A 23598-nucleotide genomic window follows, 5' to 3' on the forward strand; every position below is an offset into this window, starting at 1 on the left:
TAAACCAGTCTCCCCCCCCCGACAGGCCCCATGCCATGCTGGCAACAGTCCAACTACAGTTTCCAAAACCCCATCCCGTAAAAGCTGTCTGATTTTAGCCCCACTTGGGGCTGTGCCACTTTCATCCTTACAGAGCAAGCTTACATTTTCTTTTCCCCACCCGTTTGCAAGGAGCAACAACTTGCCGTTGCCATGTGGGTTGGTTGGATGCCTGAAAGGGCTCCCACAGCGCTGGCAGAAGCCGATGGCAGGAGGGTTCGTGCACCGGCCCCAGCTGGGCACTGGGCACCAGTTGCCAGGAGCCTGGAGCCGTGCTGAGCCCCCAGCGAGGTGGAGGGCTGCACGGGGACCTTTTCTCCTGGGCTGTCCTCTCCTCCCAGGCTCCATGGCCGCCCGACTCAACCGCATGTGCCTGGGGTGACACCGCAGCCCAACGACCCCCCAGAATGTGAAGAGAGAGAGCAAGAACCATCTCTGCTCAACAGCTTCTTCCTGCAAAGCGGCAGAGGAAAGGAGAAGGAAAAGGCATCTTGTCCTTTAACTCCCGGCTCGTCCCACCCTGCGAGAGAAGAGACTTTACAAGGACAGGGGTGAAGAAAAAACTACGCAGAGTCCTGGGGAGGTAAAAGGAAGGAAAGTGGAGGAACAACAGAGGGGGCAGCCCAGGGGCACAGAGCCCCAGGTCTCACCAGGCCTCTCCCAGGACCACACAGTGTGTTCAAAGGGTTTGTCTTTAAGTGCTCCCTTACATTCAGTTTACAACCAGGGGACAAGAAGGTGGCATTTCTGCAGCTTGCAGCTTCCAGGCTGATTGCAGAGCCAAAGAAAAGAAAAAAAAAAAGGTAAAACTGGAGTGCAGGGAGCAAATGCTTTTCCTTTGCCTGAGCCCAACTGCTCTACATTGCCCCGTCACGGGGGGCGTCCATCTCGTACCAGTAAGAGACAGAAGAGTAAATTAAACCAGGACCACAAACCAGACCAAAAACCTGGTTGCGATGAGGAAGAAAGTGGAAAATACATCAAATATAACAGAAAATGATTTTGTACATTCAGAGTTTGTATTTGGAAAAAAAGAGAAAGGAGAGGAGGAATTAGATATTAAAAAAATAGCACTGAATGATAAAGCGGTAGCAGCCCCTCTACCACTACAAAACCGCAACAACACGCACACGTACACACGGAGGTTTAACAACACCGAACTCCCACTGACTGTGATGTGCACCTCAGTTTGCTGGTCTAGAGATACTGAATGCCTGAAGCACACCAAGATAACTGAGAACATCTGCATGGCTTTAATGGGAACCCTCCAACTGAAACAAAGCCGTTTCTCCCGGTGTCTGCGTTGGCACATCCCTGAGTCACGTTCTCACTCCTGTCCTCCAAAGTCAAGATGCCTAAACGTGAAAAGTGGGGGAAAAAAGAGAAACAGAGGGAAAGCACCATCAGTGGAAGACCTGCTGCGGATCCAGCCCCGTTCATGGGACGGCCCCAGCAGAGAGGAGCTGGTCTGCATGCCACGGTCCTCGCTGCCTGTTCCCAGGGACGGGCCGTTTGCGTGGCCTTGCCGGCCAAAGCACGGGAAAACCGTCGGCACGCGCCATGGCTCGCGGAGGAGCACGGTCACGTTCACATGCAGCCCTTCACCTCTTTCCTCCCCGCATTCAGTGTGTTTCTGTGTTCATAGTGAGAGCCTTCCATACGGTTGTTTTCGACATTTCGTCCGAGATATTAATTTCAGAAGGATCAGTCCTGCAAGAAACATTTCACACAGCAACCCGTGAGCACAGGAGCTGATGCCACCAAGCGCACCAGCATGAGGCACAGGGGGGCCGGGGAACCAAAGCTCAGCGTAAGCACGGGAGGTTGTGCTGGCTGAGGAGTTTTGGGAGGCAAACCTGAGAGCTGCAGAGCAGCAGCTTTTGCTGGTGTTTCGCCCTGCAGTGGGCTCCTAAGCCACCGCCGGAACGGATCGTGCCTGCAACTCCTCACTGTTAAGCGTGAGGATCTCCAGCCATCATCAGGTCACCGATGAGGCCAGTTTTGGGGTCAAACGTGACTTGGGCAGCCACTCTGCTTGGGGTCAGAGCCCTGCGATCACCTCCTGCAGCCCTGCCCCTACACTGGCATTTCCCACCAGGCTGACTGCTGGTTTCTATGGGATGCTCCATAAAGGTGCAAGGGGAGAAAACTCTGCCAAACCCCCTCAAACTAATCTTGCTGCGGGTGCTGGCGCTGGGTGGGGCTTTACCTGTCGCTGCTCTGCTTTGGGGTATCCGAGCTGCTGCTCTTCCCCAGCTTCAGCTGAACTGAATTTGCAGCAGCAGCTTCCATCATCTTCTGGGACTCCTGATGGGAAAGGGACAAATCAAGTTCTCTCTCTTTGACCCGAGCGGAGGTAAACTAAACACGCAGCTAAAACATTGCCTGCTGCCCTCTCCTTCTGACCCGCGGCAGCTCTGGCTGTGAGTGCACCAGGATGAAGACCTCCAAACACTGCAGGGAGGGGGTTAAACAAACCACTGTGGGTAAAGCTTTCCCTAATAATTGTTTCCATCATCATTGTTCTAAATGACTCATTTTAAAGATTATACCTCTACTCAAGGGTTAAGCTCCCTCCTAATTTAGGAAAAACGGTTGCAGTGTGGGATCCAGGCTATTAGGATTTCTCCTGAGTCCTGACTTTCCCCCAACATTTCAAGACAAGCTGTGATAGAAACAGGCAATCTCACAGCCCAAGGGTGATGTCCAGCCCCAAGCCCCCAGCAAGCGTTACCTCTTCTTCTTTGGCTTCATTTTTGGCATCATCCAACTTCTTTTTCTTGCTTTCTGGCATAAGGTCATCCAGAAAGCTGAGCTCCCGCTTCGAGAAGCAGAAATCCATCACTTTCCGGACAAAAACGAGAGCCAAAACCTTCATGAGGAAGAGGGAAGATGCGGTGAGGCCAGAGATGAGGCTACATCTCCCTCCAGCGCTGCAAACATCCCGCTGCCAAGCGGCACTGGCTCTTACCATCATGGGGAAGATGATGGCGGCACGGGACACCTTGATGGCCCAGAGCAGGACGAGGCAGATCAGCTGGATCACGGTGAATAAATGCACCTTTCGCAAGGGGACGTGCCGCAGGTAGATGAAATCCGGCTGGTGTTTTGCTGGCATCCAAAACAGCTTCAGGCGGTCAAAGAACTGCAAAATAAAAGTGAGAAGTGGCCACCTTGGGAGTGCAGGAAGTTTCTGGCCCTGTTGAGATGTGGGGGCAGTTTTCAGGACCTCGCGTGCCATGAGAAATCCTGGATCCCACTATGTTCCTCCTGGGAGCAGCACCCACTTCCCCTTCACTCCATCTATAAACCAGCTTCCCATGAGGGCTGCCCACCAAATTGCCATTATTCCACGCTGGTCTATTAACAGCCTTTTGTGGCCCACGGAATCCCCCCCAGCAAGGACTTCCACCAGTGGGAGAAACTGCCTTCCCTTTGCACTGAATTCCCCCATTTTCACGGAGGTGAAATACCAGGGAGCCGACACGCCGCACAAGATTCCGTACCTGAATTCCTCTGAGCGACGACACACCCATGTAGAGAAAGACACCGTAAAGCACCGGCATTGGTATAAACTGAAAACAAAGAATGCAGTCATTTGGGGGTTTAAATTGCATTTTCAGTATTACCCCTCTCTTCTACAGGCACTGCCTAAAATTGCCTAAAGCTTTCCACTTTCCACAGGGTTAGAGGCGTGTCGGATTCTCCCCCTGAAAGATTCTGTGCGTGCGAGTGAGCTAATGCTCTGCTTTAGGCTGAACCTTGGAGTTCCCTTCCATCAGAATAATCCTCTTTTCCGGCAAGTTTGGAGGAGAAGAAGGGATTTCACCCATGCTACCATATGCCATGTTCTGTTTCTACATATTCCTGCAGCAACGTGCAAAGGCGACGTGCCTCCTTTCAGCCTAGAGAGGAGATCACTTTGTGTGAGGAAGCCCATGGGGATGATGTCAGTGTGTTCAGCTACTGGGAACAGCAGTTCTGGGGCATTGGGGGCAGCAAACTGCAACCAGTGAAGTGCTGCCTGTTCGAAAGAGAGCAGATGTCCTGCTCTGAATACACTCAGCTGCAACCCATCAACACAGGTGGGCCTGAAAGACGCCTGAAAGTTAATGCCGTTGCGTTGCTCGCTTGCCTCGAGCACAGCAGACGGGGCTCTGAAGGGCTGGAAAGCCTGACCGAGGCTGGTTCCCACCGCGGGTCAAGCCCCAAGGTTTGGGATCCCCCCCTCCTCGGCTCCACAACCACTCAGCCCTGCAGAGAGGGGACTACTTGTGCATAACCTCCAAAAAGCTCACGGTCATTGGGTGTTTTGCGTTTTCCTCTCACCTTTAACAGAGAAGTGAAGAAGACGGAGCAGCCCATGAGCACAAAGATCATCAAGCCCGTGACCCTCTGCTCTCGTATCCCCAGAAACTTGGGTTGTTCTCCCGGAGCTGAGCACTCGGACTCTACTTTGAGGCTGTTCACGTGGGTGATGGACAGGACGGTCGCAGCCACAAACCAGGGCAGCCCCATCACGGAGCAGACCCCAAGCATCACGGCCACGATGAAAAGGTCCAGGTGGTACCCGCATCCTTTCTGCAGGGAGCAAAACAAGAGATACAGCATCCCGCGGCACAAGAGCCAGGACAGCGTCGCAAGTCAGGCTCAAACCCTACTTGAGCACAAGCCAACTGCTTGAAAGTTTAAAACAAGAATTGGAAACCACTAAGGATGTAGCCAGCCTCTGCGCAAGCACCTTGCAGCCAGATCTGGCAGGAGTTCAGACAAAGTGGGTTTGGAGAGACTGGTTTTTTCATTCATAAAGAAATTTCCGCCACTTGCCAGTACGATGTGACTCTGAGTTACCCCTGGCAGCGCATCAAAACAATTCCTTCCCCCAGCTGCTGCCGACATTTTAAAACAAAAACGCGCTTCCATATTGCTCTAAGACTTCTTTGGGGCTCCAAAAGATTGCTCATCTGAACTCCCCTGTCATCCTCTCCCTGCGTCATCATGAATTCAGGAGAGCATCCTGCCCCGCAGCCTGACGTTGTCCCAAAGCAAGGCCTTCACAAAGCATTTGGAACAGGAGCTTCTCCCGTCCCTGCAGCCTGGAGTGGGCTGGGGGTGGGGTCATCTCTTGCAGCCCCTTACCTTCAGCTTGTGCTCCTTCCTGTTCACAATAACAGCAGTGATCTGCTGGTCCATGAAGATCAAGATGGTGCAGAGCAGAGCTGGGATGAGCGCAGCCAACACCGTCCACCAAGGGTTGGGTCCTATGGGGTTGATGAACCACCCACGGTCGTCTCTGGTAGGCTGCAACAAAGCTCACACCTCAGCATCATCTCCCAGCCCAGCCCCTTCGCTGGCTTTGATTTTCCCTCCCTGCCTGTGTCAGAGCATCTCCCAGCCCTGGCTTCACATCACCCTCTCCCGGGGGGTTCAGCAGTGCCAGTGTCCTCTGTGCAAGCACCTACAGATACTTCTGCTGTAGGTATCTAGTCTGGGGATGTCTTCTCATTTCCAGAAGGAAACGATGCGTTCGGGGGTGGAAGAAGAGATGGTCACACCACCAGCACCTCCTCCAGACTCAGCCCTGTCCTGCCCCGACATCCCCTTGGGGCATCCCCAAGAGCTGAAACCAGCTCCGTGCCAAACCCCTCCGTTACCTTGAACATATGGGGAACGTGGAGCTTCGGGGACGGGATCCCAACCATGAAGTCCATGAGCACCATGATGACGATGGTGAGGAAAACAGCAAAGTCACTTACTGTGGACCGTACCTGGGGCAAGAAACCAGAGCTGAGAGAGGCATCGCAAACGGGGCCCTAACACGAGGTGGAAGAGTTGGGGACATCAACAACGTGAGGGCTGGTTAACAAACCCCCCCCCTCTGCAGACATGCAGCCAAATCCCTTGGTCAGGTGCTGCTGCTGTGCTTGTCCCTGGGAGATCTGGCGTTTAATTGGGTGGAAAAGGGCTGTTTGGATTCAGACCTTTAAAAAAAAATTAAGAAATAAGGAAACAGATGTCTGCCACTACAGCCACGCTCCCCACTAAAATGGGAATAAGGCACCGAGGCACCGCTTGTTCCTCATTTGAACCAACTTTCCCCTTGAGACATGACGCACAGAAGGTGGGAAAAAACCCAACACTTTGGAAGACCCAATTTCCCGCTGCCTGAGCAAAAAATCGCTCCGGGGCAGGTCACGAGGCAGGTGGGAAATGCTACGATGGCTTTGCGCTCCTGGGAATGAGCGAGGGACACGGCAGCTGATGGAGAGCTCGGTCTCCAAGGTCAGTGTTTCCCAGCTTGACCAACTGGTGGCAAACACTGCTCAGTGCTCCAGGAAAGCCATTTTGGGCAATGGGCGTGGAGATGCTGCGGGCCACCAGCTTCTGCTTACTCTGGTTGGGAAGTAACGGCTGGTTTTAAACTTCTTCAAGAAGCTCGACAGCACAAAGGTGGAGAAGAAGAGGATGCAGCACCAGAAGAGGACATTGGGCGCGTAGGGGCCATTGTGTCCACAGGCAGGTCCTTGAAACTCTCCGTGCAAATACCGACATTCCTGGAGAAACAGAGCGTCAGGCACAAAGGCAGTGCACGTGTGGCATGGAAACCTCGGGTAACGAGCGGGATTGGAGGATCGTGGTCCAAGGTCCATGACCCCGTGACTGCTGCTGCTGCTGGAGATTTATAGTGAATGAGCAGCAGCAGCTGAACGAGGGACACATGGAACTGCAGAGAGGAGAGCGGAGAGATGGGATGTGATGGGACACCATAACACAGAGCCACGGCACATCCTCCCCCAGAACGGCAGGTAGCCGTGGCTGGAGAAGACACCAGAGGGGAAGGAAACGCTGGAAACTCTTGGGGGCAGAGAAAGAGGGAATGGGGAAGGAACTCTAAGACAACCATGGTGGCAAAGGAGAGACAAATCGTCCCTTTCCAGTGGAGGCCTTGCAGAACCTGGCCAAGAGGGGATGTAGATGTCCAGAAGAGCCTCCCATCCTATGCCTGGGCTCAGCTTCCATCAGCAACAGCCCAAGAGGCTGCTCAGACATGAAGGTTTATGCACATACTTGCAGACAGCACTGAATAAGGGAGCAAGCCCTGGAGATATTAGGAACCAATTAAGGAAGTCAGTTACTGCCTTCAAGATTGAACTTAAGTCCTCCAACTGCCACAAGAATTAAAGCACCCACTTAACCTTGCTCCCTGTCAAAAATATTGTCTGGCAACAGGGTTGAGGAGGACACTTATTTCCCACTCTGCTGGGGACAAGGTGGACTGGAATAGCTGAACTCTCCTTTCCAGGACCAAGCGGCTTAAAACCACACATGAGATTTAAGCAATGGCTTTTCAGAGCAGTACTAGCCCAGTTTGAAGCCCATCATCACCTGAACGGCTCTGACTTTTGCACCATTCAAATTCCCCTGGACCCCATGGCCGCGGGACGAGGAAGCAGTGGCTTGAGGCACTTACAGTCACCGTGAGGTTTTCCCAGGCGATGCCAGACACGTTGATCTTGTTGCTCTCCCAGAAGCGCAGGGTTTCGTTGCTGGGATGGGTCGGTGCCTCACACTTACAGCTGGGAGGAGAGAAGCCAAGAGAGGGGTCAGGGGAAGACGGTGGAGGTGCAGCCCTGAGCTCCTGCCAAGGCTCAGCGGTGTTTTAGGAGGAAAAACCCACTAGTAGGTGGTGAGCAAGTCGAGCTTGCTGTGCATGTGCACAGGGTAGATCTCCCGCAGGTGACTCAGCTTCTCCAGAGCCTCGTAGATGAAGATGAGGCAGATGAGGGAGGCGAAGGCTTCTTCGGTGAAGCGGGTGATGTAGCACACCAGAGAGCTGGCGTCGGTGGCCACCAGCACTATGCAGAAGAAGGCGGTCCACAGCCCGATGCACGCCCGCAGAGAGAGATAGGAGAGCGCGTACTCCCTGGGAAACCAAAATGACACCAAGGGTGGGAAGGCCAGCACGAGGCTCCGAGCCGGGCCTTCCCGCGAAGGGTGAAACTGGGAGCAATTTAGGAGCCCGTCAAGGCTGCGGAGGGTAAAGGCAGTTGCCGTGTACTACCACAGCCAGCCTCGGGGCTGCGGGGCAGGGTGGGGGCCTGCAGGAGCAGAGGCCAGTTATTTCATTATCATCATTTAGCAATTATCTAATGGAGGCTAATTGAGGTCAGGTAGCTGGTGTGGAAGGTGGTGTTCTCCCCCATCACCCTGATGCCCCAACACTGAAACCAGCCGGTTCTGTGCCCAGTCACCTGCTACCAGCAAGCTGGGGCTTAATAATAAACTTAATTGCAGTAAGAGTGGTACATCTCATGTTAAAGTCATCACAACAGAAGGACCGTCATGGAAATAGCCATTTCAGATGGAAAGCTCCTACTTTTTCAATAAAATCATCAAAACTCAAAATCTAATCAGAAAACTATTTGGGTATTGGGCAAAATATCTTCCATCTCCCAGCAAAATCAGGGCTAAAAAGTGCCTGCTTTTGTACTCAGAGAAAAGCAAGTCTTCCCTCCTTCCCAAACCAGACTGATTTGTCTCATCTTCCTTGTGCAGCCCATCTTGGGCATCCACACTCTTGTGGCTTCTCCTCCTCCCGCTGCTGCCCTTCAACCCTAGAAACCCCAAACCCCCCATCCATCCTTCAGAGGCCGAGGGCTCTTGCGCCATCACGTACTAAAACAGCAGCGGGCAACATCTCGGACACAGAAGACAACTTAAATCTAACAACTACCACCAAAAAATATAGAAGAAAAACATCTTTTCTCCATCACTGCTGCCTTGTGGCAGCTCCGGCAGCACCCAGCCGCGGCAGGCAGCCTTACTTGCAGAATTTGTAGAGGATCTTCTCGAAGACGAGGACGGGTCCGGTGCTGCCGAGGATGGTGAGAGGTTGGCCGGCAAAGAGGGAATACACCACGCCGGTCATGGATGCGCCCAGCAGCGACTCCATGGCACTCTGTCCGGGGAAGAGAGGCAGGTCAGGGAATAAATCATGAGGGAAAAATCCAAAACCAAAGCAAATTCACTGCAGCAAGGACTTTTGCACGAGTGTAACCCTCCCCCGTGCCACCCAACAGAAAGAGGTGCTCACGATGTGGCCATCGGTCGCCTCTCCCAGCAGCCCCCCGAAGGTGATGACGGGGGACATGCAGGCACAGTAGAGGAAGAGGAAGGACGCCAGACACTGCAGCCTCAGACCATCCCGAAAGTCGCTCCAGAACCACGGGGCTTTCCGCTTCACATCCCGGATCAAACCTCCAAAGAGCCTGGAGGAACGGACAATAAAAATAGACTGTTCTCGTGGAAGAACCATGGAGTTTGCTCTTCTGCAGAAGGGCTCTCACAAGCGCTGCTCCACAGAAGTGCTCACCTCCTCCCATTTCATACCCAGTAGAAACTGAGGCCCACAAACACACCCCTCCAACCAAAAGAAAAAGGACCCAACCAGAGAGCCTCTCCCCTCTCACTGCAACAGTCCCTTGCTTTGGGAAGCAGCAGAGCTCTACCTGGAGGCACTTACACATCTCTTTCCACCCCAAATCAGGAAAACCTGTGTGCAGTGATGCTGTGGCTGAGCCCAGCTGCCCAGATCTTCCACCTGTCCAGCCCAGGGGACCAAGCTGGTAACGTGGAGCCCCTTCACTCAACCAACTAACCCCAGAAACCTGCTAGAAGGGAAGGTGCCTGCTCAGATTTGAGATGCAAACAGAAAAAAACAGAATCACAGAATCCCAGAATCGTTCAGGTTGGAAAAGCCCCTCGGGATCATCGAGTCCAACCCTCAGCCCAACTCTACAAAGTTCTCCCCTACCCCACATCCCCCCACAGCTCATCCAAACGGCCCTTAAACACCCCCAGGGGTGGGGACTCCACCCCCTCCCTGGGCAGCCTGTTCCACTCTCTGACCACTCTGGCGGGGAAACATTTTTCCCTCCTGTCCAGCCTGACCCTCCCCTGTTGCAGTTCAAAGCCGTTCCCTCTCGTTCTGTCACTAATTCCCTGGGAGCAGAGACCAGCACCAACCTCTCCACAACGTCCTTTCAGGGAGCTGCAGAGAGTGATGAGGTCTCCCCTCCCCTTCTCCTCCTCACACTGAACAGTCCCAAACTGTTGATACTAAAACCCCAAACTGTTAAAGCTCACACCTTCCCGTTCGCTCCAGTTCAGGACCGCTGTGTTTCTCCGGCTTGCTGTGAGAAGCACTGTCATCAGGAGCTCCTGGCATCTTCCTTTTTTGCTGTTGAAATGGAAGTAGGATAAAGGTATGGATTTGCAAGCCCTGTCTTGCCTTGCTTCTGCTCTGGGAATGTGACTGTGTCAAACTGGACCCTGGGAATTCGGGCCCTGAGCAGCATCCCCAGCCGGGCTGCCGTCCTGCCCGGCCCCCTCGCGCCTCCCTGCGCTGCAGCACCCACCTGCGAAGGGACGTTTTTCGGGGGCTCGATTCGGATCGATGGATCCCACTCTCCCGGTGGCAAGACCGTGACCTGATCCAGGAACTCGTCGATGCCGGCCACGAGGTCAGCCCGGTTCTTGGCTTTATAGGCCACATCATGGAAGACCTGCCAACAGGAGACAACCTGGTGAGAGGACAACCCATCTCAGACAGCCTGAGCAGTGCAATATGCTCTTGGCTAAATGCAAGATCATTTTCTCCACATTTCCTGCTGCAAATGGCAGGAAATATTCCCCCAAAAGGAAAAATCTGTGTATCCTGCTATCTGCTCTCATCTGCACAAGGCCCCGTCCCCCACGGCACACCAGAGCCTTTTCCTTCGAGAACAAGGCAAGTTTTCCTGGCCCTCGCGACGCCAGCACTGGGGACAGCATGCTGGGGACCCCGGGGAGAAGGATGAGGTGCAGGATGCACCCCGGGTGGGATTTCAGCCTCCAGGATGTGGGGTGATGCAAATGCGCGTTTGCTTTGGGGTGAGAATGAGGGGTGGGCTATTTGGAGAGCTGCGGGCGAATCCTTCCTCACTACTACAGAGACAGGGAGAGGTGAAGAAAGCCAAAAATGACCCGGAGATCTCTCTTATCTCATCGCACCTCATCTGTCATGAGAGTAGCCATGGACCTGCCGATCTCATGGTACTGATGGCCTTTTCCTTCTGGTCCGAGCAAAACAAACAGGAACCTGGGCAAGAAAAACAACATGAGAGAGAAGAACGTGCCCTTGTTCAAAGGGCACCCAAGGAAATCCCCGGGAACTCCCAGCCCAGAGCACGGCTCGAGAGGGGACTCATAGGCTCACTGACTCTGTGGTAAATTTGAAATTCACCAAAAGCCATCACAAATCTAATTTTGTGGGCCAACTTTCATTAAAATTGGCCAGTGGGTTTAAAAGATACAGCAGTGAACAGAGAAACAACAGCGAGGAGATGTGCGGGGGGAACCATGCTTGCTCCCGCTGGCCTCGTTACCCTGGGACACCAAACTGATGCACACAATCTGATGTTGTTTTGCTGGAGTTTTCTTAAAATAAAAATACTGTGCTTCTCATTCAGACCTTGTCGGGATGGGAACTTCCGTCATGCCCGAGAGGAGGACAGCCGGGGTCAGGCGGACAAATGCCACGATGGGCTGCTGAAGGAAATCCAGCTCTCCTACGAGCACGTTGGATGCTTCAGCCCCGATGGGGATTTTCTTCATGAAGTGCAGCTCCGCCTGGGCACCACAAGCAATTTTCAGGCAATTACACCAAAAGCAAAGCTCACAAAACTCTGCAGCCAAGTTTGCAAGAGCAAATCTGGCCCCAAAAGCGTAACAAAGCTACGAGTGTCTCACCTTGCTTAAATCCATTGCGCCGGTCTCATGGTTCACCCCATTTTTAGCTTCTGCAGTGGTGGGAGAAGGATGAGGGGTGAGTGTTTGGGCTGGTCGGAAAAAATAAACCAGTCAGAAAGATGAACAAAGACCAACTGGGATGCTTCTTTGCCAGGAATAGTCTAATGGGGCCGAAGCCCTGCAGGAACCCTCACCCGGCTTGTCGAGGACGTGCAGGTCTGGCTGCTTCTTGCTCACATCAGCAAATGAGCGGACAATGGGGAGGAGGTTGTTTCTCTTCTTCTCATTCTGATGGTGATGCTTCTTCAAAAGAACTTCTCGAACCTTCGCCCGCGTGCGCTCGTCAAACTCCGTGGACTGTTCCTGCTGGCCCAGGATCATGTCTGGGGACGGCAAAGGGAAATGAAGCCCTCAGAGCAGAAACCCCCACGAGTCCCGACCCCCGAAGCCCCCAGGGAGGGCTGTGCCACGCAGGATACCCTAACGCGGGCTCAGCCTTGCTTAGCAAGAGGTTTTAACACAGTTCAGCCTTTGCAGTGAAAGCAAGAGTTTTCTTTTGCTAAAAAACATCATTAAAAGTGCTTATTCATCGTTCTGCTAAGGTAATTATTTCCCATTCTAAATAATGCAATTTTCTTGCTGGATCTGACCTTTCTGTCTGACTCTACACATTTAACGAAATTATAAGCAATCTACAGCACAGACTTTGACAGAGTTTCCTTGGCTGATTGGCTGCAATTTGCCAAGCCCAGGGAGAAACACACTTCCCCACAGAAATACACTGCTTGGTGATCTGCCAGATAAACTCTGCCTTTAAAGCTCTTAAATGCTGGATGTTAAGGCAGAAGGAAAAAAAAGAATGTGAGGAAATGGCTTGTAATAAATAGTTTATTTAAGGAGGTTCAGCTCTTACACAGATTCTGTATTTCTAAGAGCAGCCTGCTGAGCCCTGACACACTAATTCTCTAATCACTTCTCTAACCCCACAAACTACTTTCAAAGGGATCCCATGTCATAAGAAAAAGCTGGTGTGACTGTTGCACACCCAGTCTACATCCAAAACTAACTCACGACTTAATAACACAACGGGACCTCTGGAAAAGGACGTGCCATCAGGGCAGGGGTTGATTAACTGGGGGAGTTTCACTAAGGCCAAATGTTCTGCCCTTGGGCCACAACAACCCCCAGCAGCGCTCCAGGCCTGGGGAGGAGTGGCTGGAGAGCTGCCGGTCAGAGAGGGACCTGGGGGGGATTGGTAATGAGCCAGCAGTGTGCCCAGGTGGCCAAGAAGGCCAGTGGCATCCTGGCTTGTACCAGCACCAGCGTGGCCAGCAGGGACAGGGAAGGGATCTGACCCCTGGGCTGGGCACTGGTGAGGCCGCCCCTCGATGAGTGGGTTCAGTTTTGGGCCCCTCACCCCAAAAAGGCCCTTGAATGACTCGAGCGTGTCCAGAGAAGGGCAACGGAGCTGGTGCAGGGTCTGGAGCACAGGTCTGATGGGGAGCGGCTGAGGGAACTGGGGGGGTTTAGTGTGGAGAAGAGGAGGCTGAGGGGAGACCTCCTGGCCCTCTGCAACTCCCTGAAAGGAGGGTGCAGAGAGGGGGGAGGAGTCTCTTGAGCCAAGGACCCAGCGGCAGGCCAAGAGGGAATGGCCTCAAGCTGCGCCAGGGCAGGGTCAGACTGGCTCTTAGGAAGGATTTCTTTGCAGAAGGGGCTGTTGGGCGTTGGAATGGGCTGCCCAGGGCAGGGGGGGAGTCCCCATCCCTGGAGGAGTTGAAGAGTCGGGTTGAGCCAGCGCTGAGGGATCTGGTGGAGTTGGGAACGGTCAGGGGGAGGTTCATGGTGGGGCTGGAGGAGCTTCAAGGGCTTTTCCAACCGAGACGACTCTGGGATTCTGTGATTCAGGAGTGAAGGGCACCACAGCATACCGAGCTCAGCCATTCCCAGAGGGATGTGGTGCCCATGGTACCTGCGATTTCTTCGATGCTGTTGGCACAAATGTCCAGCAGCACCGTGCCATTGAGGATGCAGCTCCTCAGCTCAAAGAGGCTGTGCAAGGACAGCGTGGCCACGTAGGGCTTGCTCCAGCGCTCACCACCATCTTCCACGTCCTCCTCAAACTTCAGCCACCTGCGGACATCGGGCCCCATCAGCCCCTTTGCAAGAGAACAGCCCCAGCTCTGCAGCCCCTGGGACCGAGCTGTGGGGTGCTGAGAGCAGAAGGCTTGCCACAGCAGCACCTGCAGCTGCAAAGCCTCGCCTCCCAGGGAGCAGAAAGCAGAGCCCGCGGGCGCTGGCGGTACAACTTACCTCGCTGTTTCCTTCCACTCAGCACCTTCACCCTCTTTCGCGCAGATCTCATCCAGCTCGGTGAACAAGTCATGGGGGACGTGCTGCTCATCCTCCTCAGTCCCCAGGATGAACTGCACCCGCTGGGACGGGGTGTCTGGGGGCAGAAGACAAAGCCCCGTCCCGTTACAGCACTGGAATACGGCTCGTCACGCTCGTGTGCCAACTGTCCATCGGCTCGGCACCAGTTCAGCCACAAATATTGGTCTGGGCCCCTCCCCTGGCTCTGGCCAGGCTTGCACAGCACCTCAGAGGAGGAGAAGCATCGATTCCACCTCTGCAGAGGGATGGGCAGCTTTCCTTCCCCACATTTCTGTTTTTAAAGCCAGGATCCCTCTAAGGAAGGCGAGCCTAATGCCATTATGCATTTAACTGCCTCAAAGAGAAAAAAATCTGAGCAAAGTGGAAAAAGGGGGTCTTGCTAAACAATGCCCCTTTCCCTCGGAAGAACAGCAAGTCACTCCAGCTACCCACATGGACCCAGCGCCCACGTAGCCCTGAGGAGTTTAGTGAAGGCCGCGGCAGGACTTACAGTGGTAGCCTGGCTCCGTCGGGGCAGAGTCCTTCTCCCGATCCCGTTTCCGATGCTTCTGGCTGTGGGGTCGGTGATGCCGGTGGCTCTGCCTCACCAGCGGCATCCGCACGCCCACGTACAGGGTCCGGTGGCCTGAGGAAAAGCAGCATTGGCAACGCTCTCACTACTGTGGGATGGTTGATGCGGACACCACGGTTAAATCAGTGCAGCCATCCCAGGAGGAAACACCAATTTCTCTTAATTTTATTTTTACTGGATCCCTGAACATCACAGACCTGCCCTTTTATCAAGGTTTATTTTACTTGAGCTTTGCAACAACAAACCACCAACAAGTGATGGCTCTGGGTCATCTAAAAGTGTCCTGAAAATATCAAATTTCTTCTCAAATTCCAGCTTTGGCTGGACAACACTCAGACTTACTCATTAAGCAGCAACAGAAGGTAATTATTTTTAAAATCTTTGTATGGCACAATGCAACAAAAGAAGATCAGATCAGTCCCACGATAAATCACAGCCCTACGTCTGCAGCCGTCAAATTATTCTCCTGACCTCTCCAAGCCAGGAGCAGCTGCTGTGAGAAAACAAGCCAGGAATTATCCAGCCCTGTGGCTAAAACTCACACTGTGGCCTCCGTGGGGGCTTTTTCCCCCTGTTTAAAAAGCCATAATAGTAAACGATGTGAAAAGAACTGTGCTGCTTTATTCAGAAGCACGGCACGTTTTGCTGCACAGGAGGTGACACCGAGCAAGGGACATTGTAGGGACTTTGTGCAACAGGAAAAGGCGCTGGGCTGGTGGCCCCTCTACCAGGCTCTCAGCAGAGACTCACCTTCCAGCTCCTCCTTCTCATAGTGAATGTTGACAACGTTGCTCACTCTTCCCCGGTCAATCACTGCCTCCTCGTCGTGTCTCTGACAGCAATGAGAAGGTACGAGTTGGGGCTGGGTGTGTGGAGCTCCCTTATGTCCTCCCACCCACCACCCACCCCGGCCTCCACGCAAGCCCACGAGGCCCCTGTGTGCCTCCTCCTCCAGGCACGGCCCTAAAAACACGGACTTGTAGGAGCTTTTTCTTCCCATACCCAAATAAAACAGCTCATAACATCACCTATATTGTACACAACGTGAGGCGGGAAGTATTTACTACAGGGAGAGAGAGATGAGGGTTTCAGACCAGAAAAACAAACCTCCTGCTTCCTTCCTGTTGTTCCTTTCTAAAAACGAAGAGGGATTTCCAAACTGGGTGAGGAAAAAAAAAAAACCAAACCCTGCACTTCTTATCACAGCCAGTTTCGGTCTCCAAACGCGATACCTGCAGGACTCACTAGATGGCACTTGGCCACAAGACATGGCCACCAACAACCTCCAAAGGCCCTCAGCAGCCTGCAAGGGCAAAGCTTCATCTTCAGCCCTTCCAGGCTCCAGCTTCCCTTGGTGCAAGGGCACTTCCCACCAAACACACCGTTTTTCTCCTTGCAAAAGCCAAGGGCTGAGAGCTGACGCCCTCCTCGCCTGAAGTACCACCGCCGGCGCTGCACCAAGAGCAGCTGTGCCTTAAAAGCCGAAGGAGAACTACAGGGGCAAACAGAAAAAAGTCCTTTGGCTTCTCTTTTCCCCTTGCCACCGGGGCTGCGGAAGGGCATTGCCAGGATTACTGTGTTCAAAGCAAGAAAATCCCAGCCACTGGGTCTCACACTTGGGTCACAACTGCGACTGTGAAAGGGCCTCCTGGAAGCACTTGATGTCTTTTTTCCCCTCTTTAGGCTGCACTTTTAATCACTATGAATGTCTTAAACACTAAAGAAAATATTTCACCGCCACTCGGTTTCTCCTTCCCTGCCTCCATGGACAGCAACTAATCCAAGAAAACCAAAATCTGTTCACCCATGCTAAGAAAAACTCTGCAATGCCCAAATACCATTTAGTTTTCATTGGTTTTCAGATTATTCCTTTATGAAAGGCACAAAGGGGAAGGTTTGGGACTACTGATTTGCTGAGCTTTGTCCCTGCAAGCCCGTTGCATCATCACAGCGACCAAAAACTATTCAAACAAAAAAATACGCCAAGATTCACACCCACTTGCTTGATTTCTGAAACTGAAGTTTGAAGAAGAGCAAAATACCAAGAAACCTGGGCGAACCAGCAGGGCAGCTGGATTAAATTCAAGAAGCAAGAGCTGCACCATGCCCTGGGAAACAGCCCTAAACAACCAAAGTTGTAATTTTCTAGTAAAACTTCAAATGCCACGCTGGCATACGCTGCCCGTTGTACTAGTAATGATGCATTAACCAAGAGGACTTATTAAAAAATACAGAATAAATAACTTATTATAATATAAGCTGCAAGCACTAACGTGAAATCTGCTTTTTATACCCCAAACTGCTGCTTCAACTGAATAGTATCAGTTGTCACCATGCAGCAGCAATGCTTGGGAAAGCGGACGCCTCCCGGTCACTGGTTAATTTGACAAGCAAGAGGAACAAACGCTCCTGTCTGGAGATGAATTTGCTGGTCCCCAAGTACTAATTTCAGAGCAAACTTGTTGCTACCTCCCCACCAGCTCCCGGGACGTGCCCATGTTACCCAGCACCCAGATTATCATGCGCCTATGGCTTTCCCATCCTCTCTCCAATGACAGCTTCCACCACCCTCCGTTCCTTCTGAGCACCACGTCCTGCTCCCCTGTCAAAAAAAAACCCAAACCCCAACCTTGGAAAAATCACGGGATAAAAGGGCTTAATAAAATCACAATTGAAATAAAATCACAAGCTTGAGCATGTTACGTGGGTGTCGGAGTGGGAATAAACAGAATCAGAATCCCAGAATCATCTCGGTTGGAAAAGCCCTTGAAGCTCCTCCAGCCCCACCATGAACCTCCCCCTGACCGTTCCCAACTCCACCAGATCCCTCAGCGCTGGCTCAACCCGACTCTTCAACCCCTCCAGGGATGGGGACTCCCCCCCTGCCCTGGGCAGCCCATTCCAACGCCCAACAGCCCCTTCTGCAAAGAAATCCTTCCTAAGAGCCAGTCTGACCCTGCCCTGGTGCAGCTTGGGGCCATTCCCTCTTGTTCTATCGCTTATTACTTGGTTAAACGAAGTGATTTGAGAAGTCATGGCAGTCCGGTGACAGTCCTGCTGCCCAGGTGTTGCCCTCTGAGTCGGTGACAGCTGGAGCGCGTGGAGCTCTGCCTGGGGATGGATGAGGAACCCACCGAGAGCTTATGGGTCAGGATTAAAGGGAAGGCAGGGACAGGGGACATTATAGTGGGGCTCTGCTAGAGGCCACCCAACCAGGAAGACCAACTGGATGAGGCCCTCCCTAGACAGATGGGAGCAGCCTCATGTTCACAGACCCTGGTCCTCATGAGGGACTTCAACCACCCCGATATCTGTTGGAGGGACAACCCAGCAGGGCACAAGCAATCCAAGGGATAGAGAAGCCAACAAGAAGAGGTGCTGTGCTGGACCTTGTTCTCACCAGCAAGGAGGGGCTGGTGGGGAGTGTGAAGCTCAAGAGCAGCCTTGGCTGCAGTGACCATGGAATGGTGGAGTTCAACATCCTTAGAGCAGCGAGGAGGGAGCACAGCAAGCTCACTGCCCTGGACTTCAGGAGAGCAGCCTTCAGCCTCTTCAGGGATCTGCTTGGCAGAGTAGCATGGGATAAAGCCCTGGCGGGAAGAGGGGCCCAAGAAAACTGGTTGGTATTCAAGGATCACGTCCTCCAAGCTGAGGAGTGATGCAGCCCAGCAAAGAGGAAACACCTGGAGGCCCACACAGATGAACAAGGAGCTCCTGGACAAACGCAAACACAAATAGGAAGTCTACAGAGGGTGGAAGCAAGGGCAGGTAACTTGGAAGGAACACAAAGAAACTGTGTCTGAGCAGTCAGGGATCAGGTTAGGAAGGCCAAAGCCTTGATAGAATTAAATCTGGCCAGGGACATCAAGGGCAACAAGAAAATCTTCTATAGGTACGTCAATGATAAAAGGAAAATTAGGGAAAATGTGGGCCCTCTCCGGAAGGAAACAGGAGACCTGGCTACCTGGGATATGGAGAAGGCTGAGGTACTTAACGACTTTTTTGCCTCAGTCTTCACCGGCAAGTGCTCCAGCCACACCGCCCAAGATGCAGAAGGCAAAGGCAGGGACTGGGAGAATGAAGAACTGCCCACCACAGGAGATCAGGTTCGAGACCATCTCTGGAACCTGAAGGTGCACAAGTCCATGGGACCTGATGAGATGCACCCGCGGGTCCTGAGGGAACTGGCAGGTGAAGTGGCTCAGCCACTGTCCATCATGCTTAAGAAGCTCTGGCAGTCTGGTGAAGTTCCTGCTGACTGGGAAAAGGGGAAACATAACCCACGTTTTTAAAAAGGGAAAAAAGGAAGAGCCAGGGAACTACAGGCCACTCAGTCTCACCTCTGTGCCCGGCAAGATCATGGAGTGAATCCTCCTGGAAACTGTGCTGGGGCACATGGAAAATAAGGGGGTGACTGGTGACAGCCAACATGGCTTCACTAAGGGCAAATCATCCCTGACAAATTTGGTGGCCTTCTATGACGGGGTTACAGCGCTGGTGGATAAGGGAAGAGCAACTGACATCATCTGCCTGGACTTGTGCAAAGCCTTTACACTGCCTCACACGACATCCTTGTCTCTAAATTGGAGAGACGTGGATTTGACGGATGGAGCACTCGGTGGATCAGGAATTGGCTGGACGGTCACACTCAAAGAGTTGTGGTCAATGGCTCCATGTCCAAGTGCAGAGCGGTGACGAGTGTGTTCCTCAGGGGTCGGGGTTGGGACTGGTGCTGTTTAACATCTTTGTTGGGGACATGGACAGTGGGACCCAGTGCACCCTCTGTTCACCAACGACACCGAGCTGTGTGGTGCGGTGACACGCTGGAGGGGAGGGATCCATCCTGAGGGACCTGGACAGGCTGGAGAGGGGGGACGGGCAAACCTCATGAAGTTCAGCAAGGCCAAGGGCAAGGAACTGCATGTGGGTCGGGGCAACCCCCAGCGCAAATCCAGGCTGGGTGAGGAGGGGATGGAGAGCAGCCCCAAGGAGAAGGACTTGGGGGGGTTGGTGGGTGCAAAACTGCCTGTGAGCCAGCAACGTGTGCTCACAGCCCAGAAAGCCACCTGTGTGCTGGGCTGCACCCAGAGCAGTGTGGGCAGCAGGGCGAGGGGGGGGATTCTCCCCCTCTGCTCCGCTCTGGGGAGACCCCCCTGCAGTGCTGGGTCCAGCTCTGGGCCCCCAGAGGGGGTCCCCAGCTCAAGTGGGGCCAGAGGAGGCCACGAAGATGCTCGGGGGGGCTGGAGCACCCCCCTGTGAGGACAGGCTGAGAGAGTTGGGGGGTTCAGCTGGAGAAGGGAAGGCTCCGGGGAGACCTTAGAGCGGCCTCCCAGGGCTGAAAGGGGCTACAGGAAAGGGGGGAGGGACTCTCGTTATCGGGGGGGGGGGGGGGGGGGGGGGGGGGGGGGGGCGGTAGGGATAGGATGAAGGATGACGGTTTTAAACTAACAGAGGGGAGATTTAGATGAGATCTAAGGCAGAAATTCTTCCCTGTGAGGGTGGGGAGGCCCTGGCACAGGTTGCCCAGAGAAGCTGTGGCTGCCCCCTCCCTGGAAGGGTTCAAGGCCAGGTTGGACGGGGCTTTGGGCAACCTGGGCTAGTGGAGGGTGGCCCTGCCCGTGGCAGGGGGGTGGAACTGGATGATCTTTAAGGTTCTTTCCAATCCAAACCATCCTGTGATCCTGTGATTCCTCCAGCTATCTCCAGCTCTACTTTATTTTCTGAGCTGAGCTAATCCATCATTTCCATCCTACAAATTCATTTGCTCTAATGAACTTCCTCCCTGGCGCCGCTCAGCACAAAGGTTAACTGCCCGGCTTGCCCTGAAAGGCGACACGGGGTGTAACATAACACGGCAAAGGAAGGTGACACCGAGGTCTAATCAGTTAAAATCCCATCATGATCCAAGCTCGGATCCCCACTGCTTTTTTATTATTTAGTGTTAAAGCTTCAGGAGCAAAAATAGGAGGAAACAGGACAAGTGGGCACCTCCGGTTCTGTGGCAAAATGCTCTGAGCATCCCATCGCCCTTCCCTGGCCATTGCAGCATCCCCAAAATCATGGAAAGCCTTGCATGGAGATGCCACCAAAGGAAATGGCCCCACTCAGCACTCTCTTAGGCCACTCAAATGGATTTAGAGTGGTTATTTCATTGAGGAAACTGCTGGAGGAGTGAAGGATTTAATAGAGCTGCGGGGCTGTGGACCCGAGGGCTTGGCACGGGATGGAGCAGGAAGGACAGATGCCTCTGGAAAGCAAGTTCTCCCCTCCCAGCAGGGGTACCAGCACTCGCAGGTGCTTTGCCTTCCCTCTCTGTCCTCCTCCACTGCTGGCAGGTGCCTGGAAAACATCAGATCATTGAAACTGGGCCGGGGAAGGGGACATCAAGCTTTGCATCGCTCACTTCTGAATTTTGAAGCAGCCAGAGTTGTTCCACTTCACTATTTTCTAAGCGCAAAGCTCCGGCTGGCTGCTTCGAAGCTGGTTTTATTGGGAGGCTGAAAGTAATTATTGCTTGTAAAAATGAAATCAGAACTCACTGGAGCAAAGGAAGAAAGCCTGTTTCGACACGGCTGCAGTGAACCCCTTCGTGTCATCAGCTCGGTGCGTCCTCTCCCTGCATCCACCTCAAGAAAATTTCTCCAGAGTATTTTGCTGCCATTGTTTTTGTCCCAGCAGGAGAGAGAGGGATTTTTGAGTGTCCTGCCTCAGTTTACCTGTCTCAGCGCAACTCCTCTGGTTAAGGAAGAAAAATCTTTCCCTGGAGAAGCTTTGGTGTGAGGACATGGAAAAGCACAAAGCAGAGGCTGAGCTCCAGCTTTGAGTCCTCCTGGTGCCGGGGGAGCCGAAAGCATCGCGCCAGCAGGCAAACCTCACGTCCCGGCCCCCTCGGCCCGTCACACGCAAGCGGGACCAGCCACCAGCAGCAGGAGGGAGGATTAATGTCATTAATCTTGCCCAAAGTGTTATTACTAACACTGATCCCGGTGTTATTATGGGATGAGGCTACCAGCATGCATGGGGACAAACCGGGGGGCTGCTCTGGAGGTGGAGCAGGAGACCTTCTCCTCCCCCATCTCCATTTCCATCTCCCCCAGATGAAGCCACCGTCCCCACAGCTCCCTCCTTTGCTATCGTCCCCTGCGGGGACCCCTCCGGCTCCTGGGCCAGGATTTGAGCTGTGCTGGCGACTGGACCCGAGTACTCGCAAGAGGAGGGGACAGGTCTCCAGAGCCCCAGAGTGGGGCTGCGGGGGCAGGGAGGGTGTGCAGGTCACGACCGAGCATCACCAGGACGTGACCGTCATCCCTTGCTGGGGGAGATGTAAATTCCTTTCACCCTTTCCCATGAGCTGTAATTCCGGGGCAGATTAATTCCTTCCCCACCTCTCGCCTGCCACCAAGAGCAGCTCCTCCAGCCGGGTCCCATGGGTGCAGCGGGGGGTCAGACAGGCCCTCCCCAGGCCAAGGAGGTGCTGAAAGAGGGGGATGCACCCAGCTGCCTCCTGCCTGCACCCCAGCACTGGGCGCATCCATGCGAGGGCCTGGTGGGGACAATAGCTGAGCCCCCCCCTCGGGTGACTGAGTGGCATGTGGCTCTGCGGGGATAGTGGCCTTTGTCCCCTCTCCACAGGCCCCGCAGCATCACCAGGGGTCACATCTAGATGCAGAGGAGGGGACAGGGGGGGCTCAGCGGTGCCTTCCTCCCCTCCTCACATCCCTTCTGCACCTACCTTGAGCGCCACTCGCCCCCCCCCCGCACCCCCGCCCCTCCGCCTTGCAGACGCCTTGCTGATGCCTTGTACCCCCCTTCAGAGGCCTGGCACCCCCACGCGCATCCCCGGCAGCCCATTTCACAGATACCCACCACCCCCCTTACACCCCCCACCTTACAGATGCCCTTCACCTCCCTTTGCACGCCCCTAACGGGCCCCCCCATGCACCCCCCTTGCAGCCGCCTTGCCCCCCCATGCACCCCCACCCCCCTGCTCCCCCTGCCGCCCCCCCCCCGCCATCGGAAATGCCGCAGTGAGCAGCCACGGAGCATCCTCCGGCCTCACCGGCGGCACGGCCCGCCCGGGGGTACCGGGCACCCCGCCCCCGGTGCCGCTGCCCCCCACCTGATAGCTGAGGATCCCATCGGGCTCGTTGCTGCCGGCGGGCATGGCTGGGCCGGGGGGGGCCCGGGCACCCCCCCGGGGCTGGGGGCCAGGGGGGGCCGCAGCCGGCTGCAGCCCCGGTGCCGTTCACACCGGCTCCACCATCTCCCGGAGCCGGGGCCAAACCCCGCCCAGGGCCGGGAGGAGGCGGCGGGCGGAGGGAGGGAGGAGGCAGGGCCGGGGGGGTCGGGGGGGCTGGGGGGCAGCGCCCGGCGAGGGCACCGCGGCCCCCCTTCGGCAGCCCCACCCCCACCCCCGGCCCCCGCCAGCGCCCTCCCCCCGGCCCCCTCCAGCATCATCCCCCTGGCCCCTCCGGCACCACCCCCCCACCTCGAACCCCACCAGCATCTTAGTGGCCCCCTCCAGAATCATCCTCCCCCAATCCCCCTCCAGCATCATCCCCCTAATCCCCCTCCAGCATCACCCCCCCATCCCCCACCAGCATCATCCCCCCAATCCCCCTCCAGCATCATCCCCCCAATCCCCCTCCAGCATCACCCCCCCAATCTCCCTCCAGCATCACCCCCCCAATCCCCCTCCAGCATCATCCCCCCAATCCCCCTCCAGCATCACCCCCCCAATCCCCCACCAGCATCACCCCCCCCAATCCCCCTCCAGCATCATCCCCCCAATCCCCCACCAGCATCAC

General features: G+C 54.5%; 1 protein-coding gene across 1 annotated transcript; it reads right to left on the reverse strand.

The window, feature by feature from the left end:
• Nucleotides 1–1037: 1037 nt before the first annotated feature.
• LOC141915712 (electroneutral sodium bicarbonate exchanger 1-like) lies at nt 1038–23061 on the reverse strand. Its single transcript, XM_074807501.1, has 25 exons — nt 22911–23061; nt 15542–15623; nt 14711–14845; nt 14140–14275; nt 13799–13959; nt 12024–12212; nt 11830–11918; nt 11552–11709; nt 11092–11179; nt 10458–10604; nt 10188–10279; nt 9134–9308; nt 8865–8998; nt 7718–7963; nt 7511–7616; nt 6432–6593; nt 5694–5807; nt 5179–5340; nt 4369–4620; nt 3546–3614; nt 3011–3184; nt 2774–2911; nt 2249–2346; nt 1645–1749; nt 1038–1394 (listed from the first exon to the last, which is right to left on the reverse strand). Exons 1-24 carry the CDS (start codon nt 22953–22955, stop codon nt 1662–1664), a joined length of 3240 nt encoding a protein of 1079 aa, XP_074663602.1. The 5' UTR covers nt 22956–23061; the 3' UTR covers nt 1038–1394; nt 1645–1661.
• Between the last annotated feature and the right edge of the window lie 537 nt (nt 23062–23598).

This window comes from Strix aluco, chromosome 27 (assembly GCF_031877795.1).
Source record: "Strix aluco isolate bStrAlu1 chromosome 27, bStrAlu1.hap1, whole genome shotgun sequence".
Classification (NCBI taxonomy): Eukaryota; Metazoa; Chordata; class Aves; order Strigiformes; family Strigidae; genus Strix; species Strix aluco.

Coding starts and splice junctions, on each gene's coding strand:
- LOC141915712 (XM_074807501.1), bottom strand. CDS start 22,955: ATGCCCGCCGGCAGCAACGAGCCCGATGGGATCCTCAGCTATCAG. Junction 10,280..10,457: donor CGAAAAACGTCCCTTCGCAG/GTGGGTGCTGCA, acceptor CCATTTCAACAG/CAAAAAAGGAAGATGCCAGG. Junction 2,912..3,010: donor CCATCATCTTCCCCATGATG/GTAAGAGCCAGT, acceptor TTCCTCATGAAG/GTTTTGGCTCTCGTTTTTGT.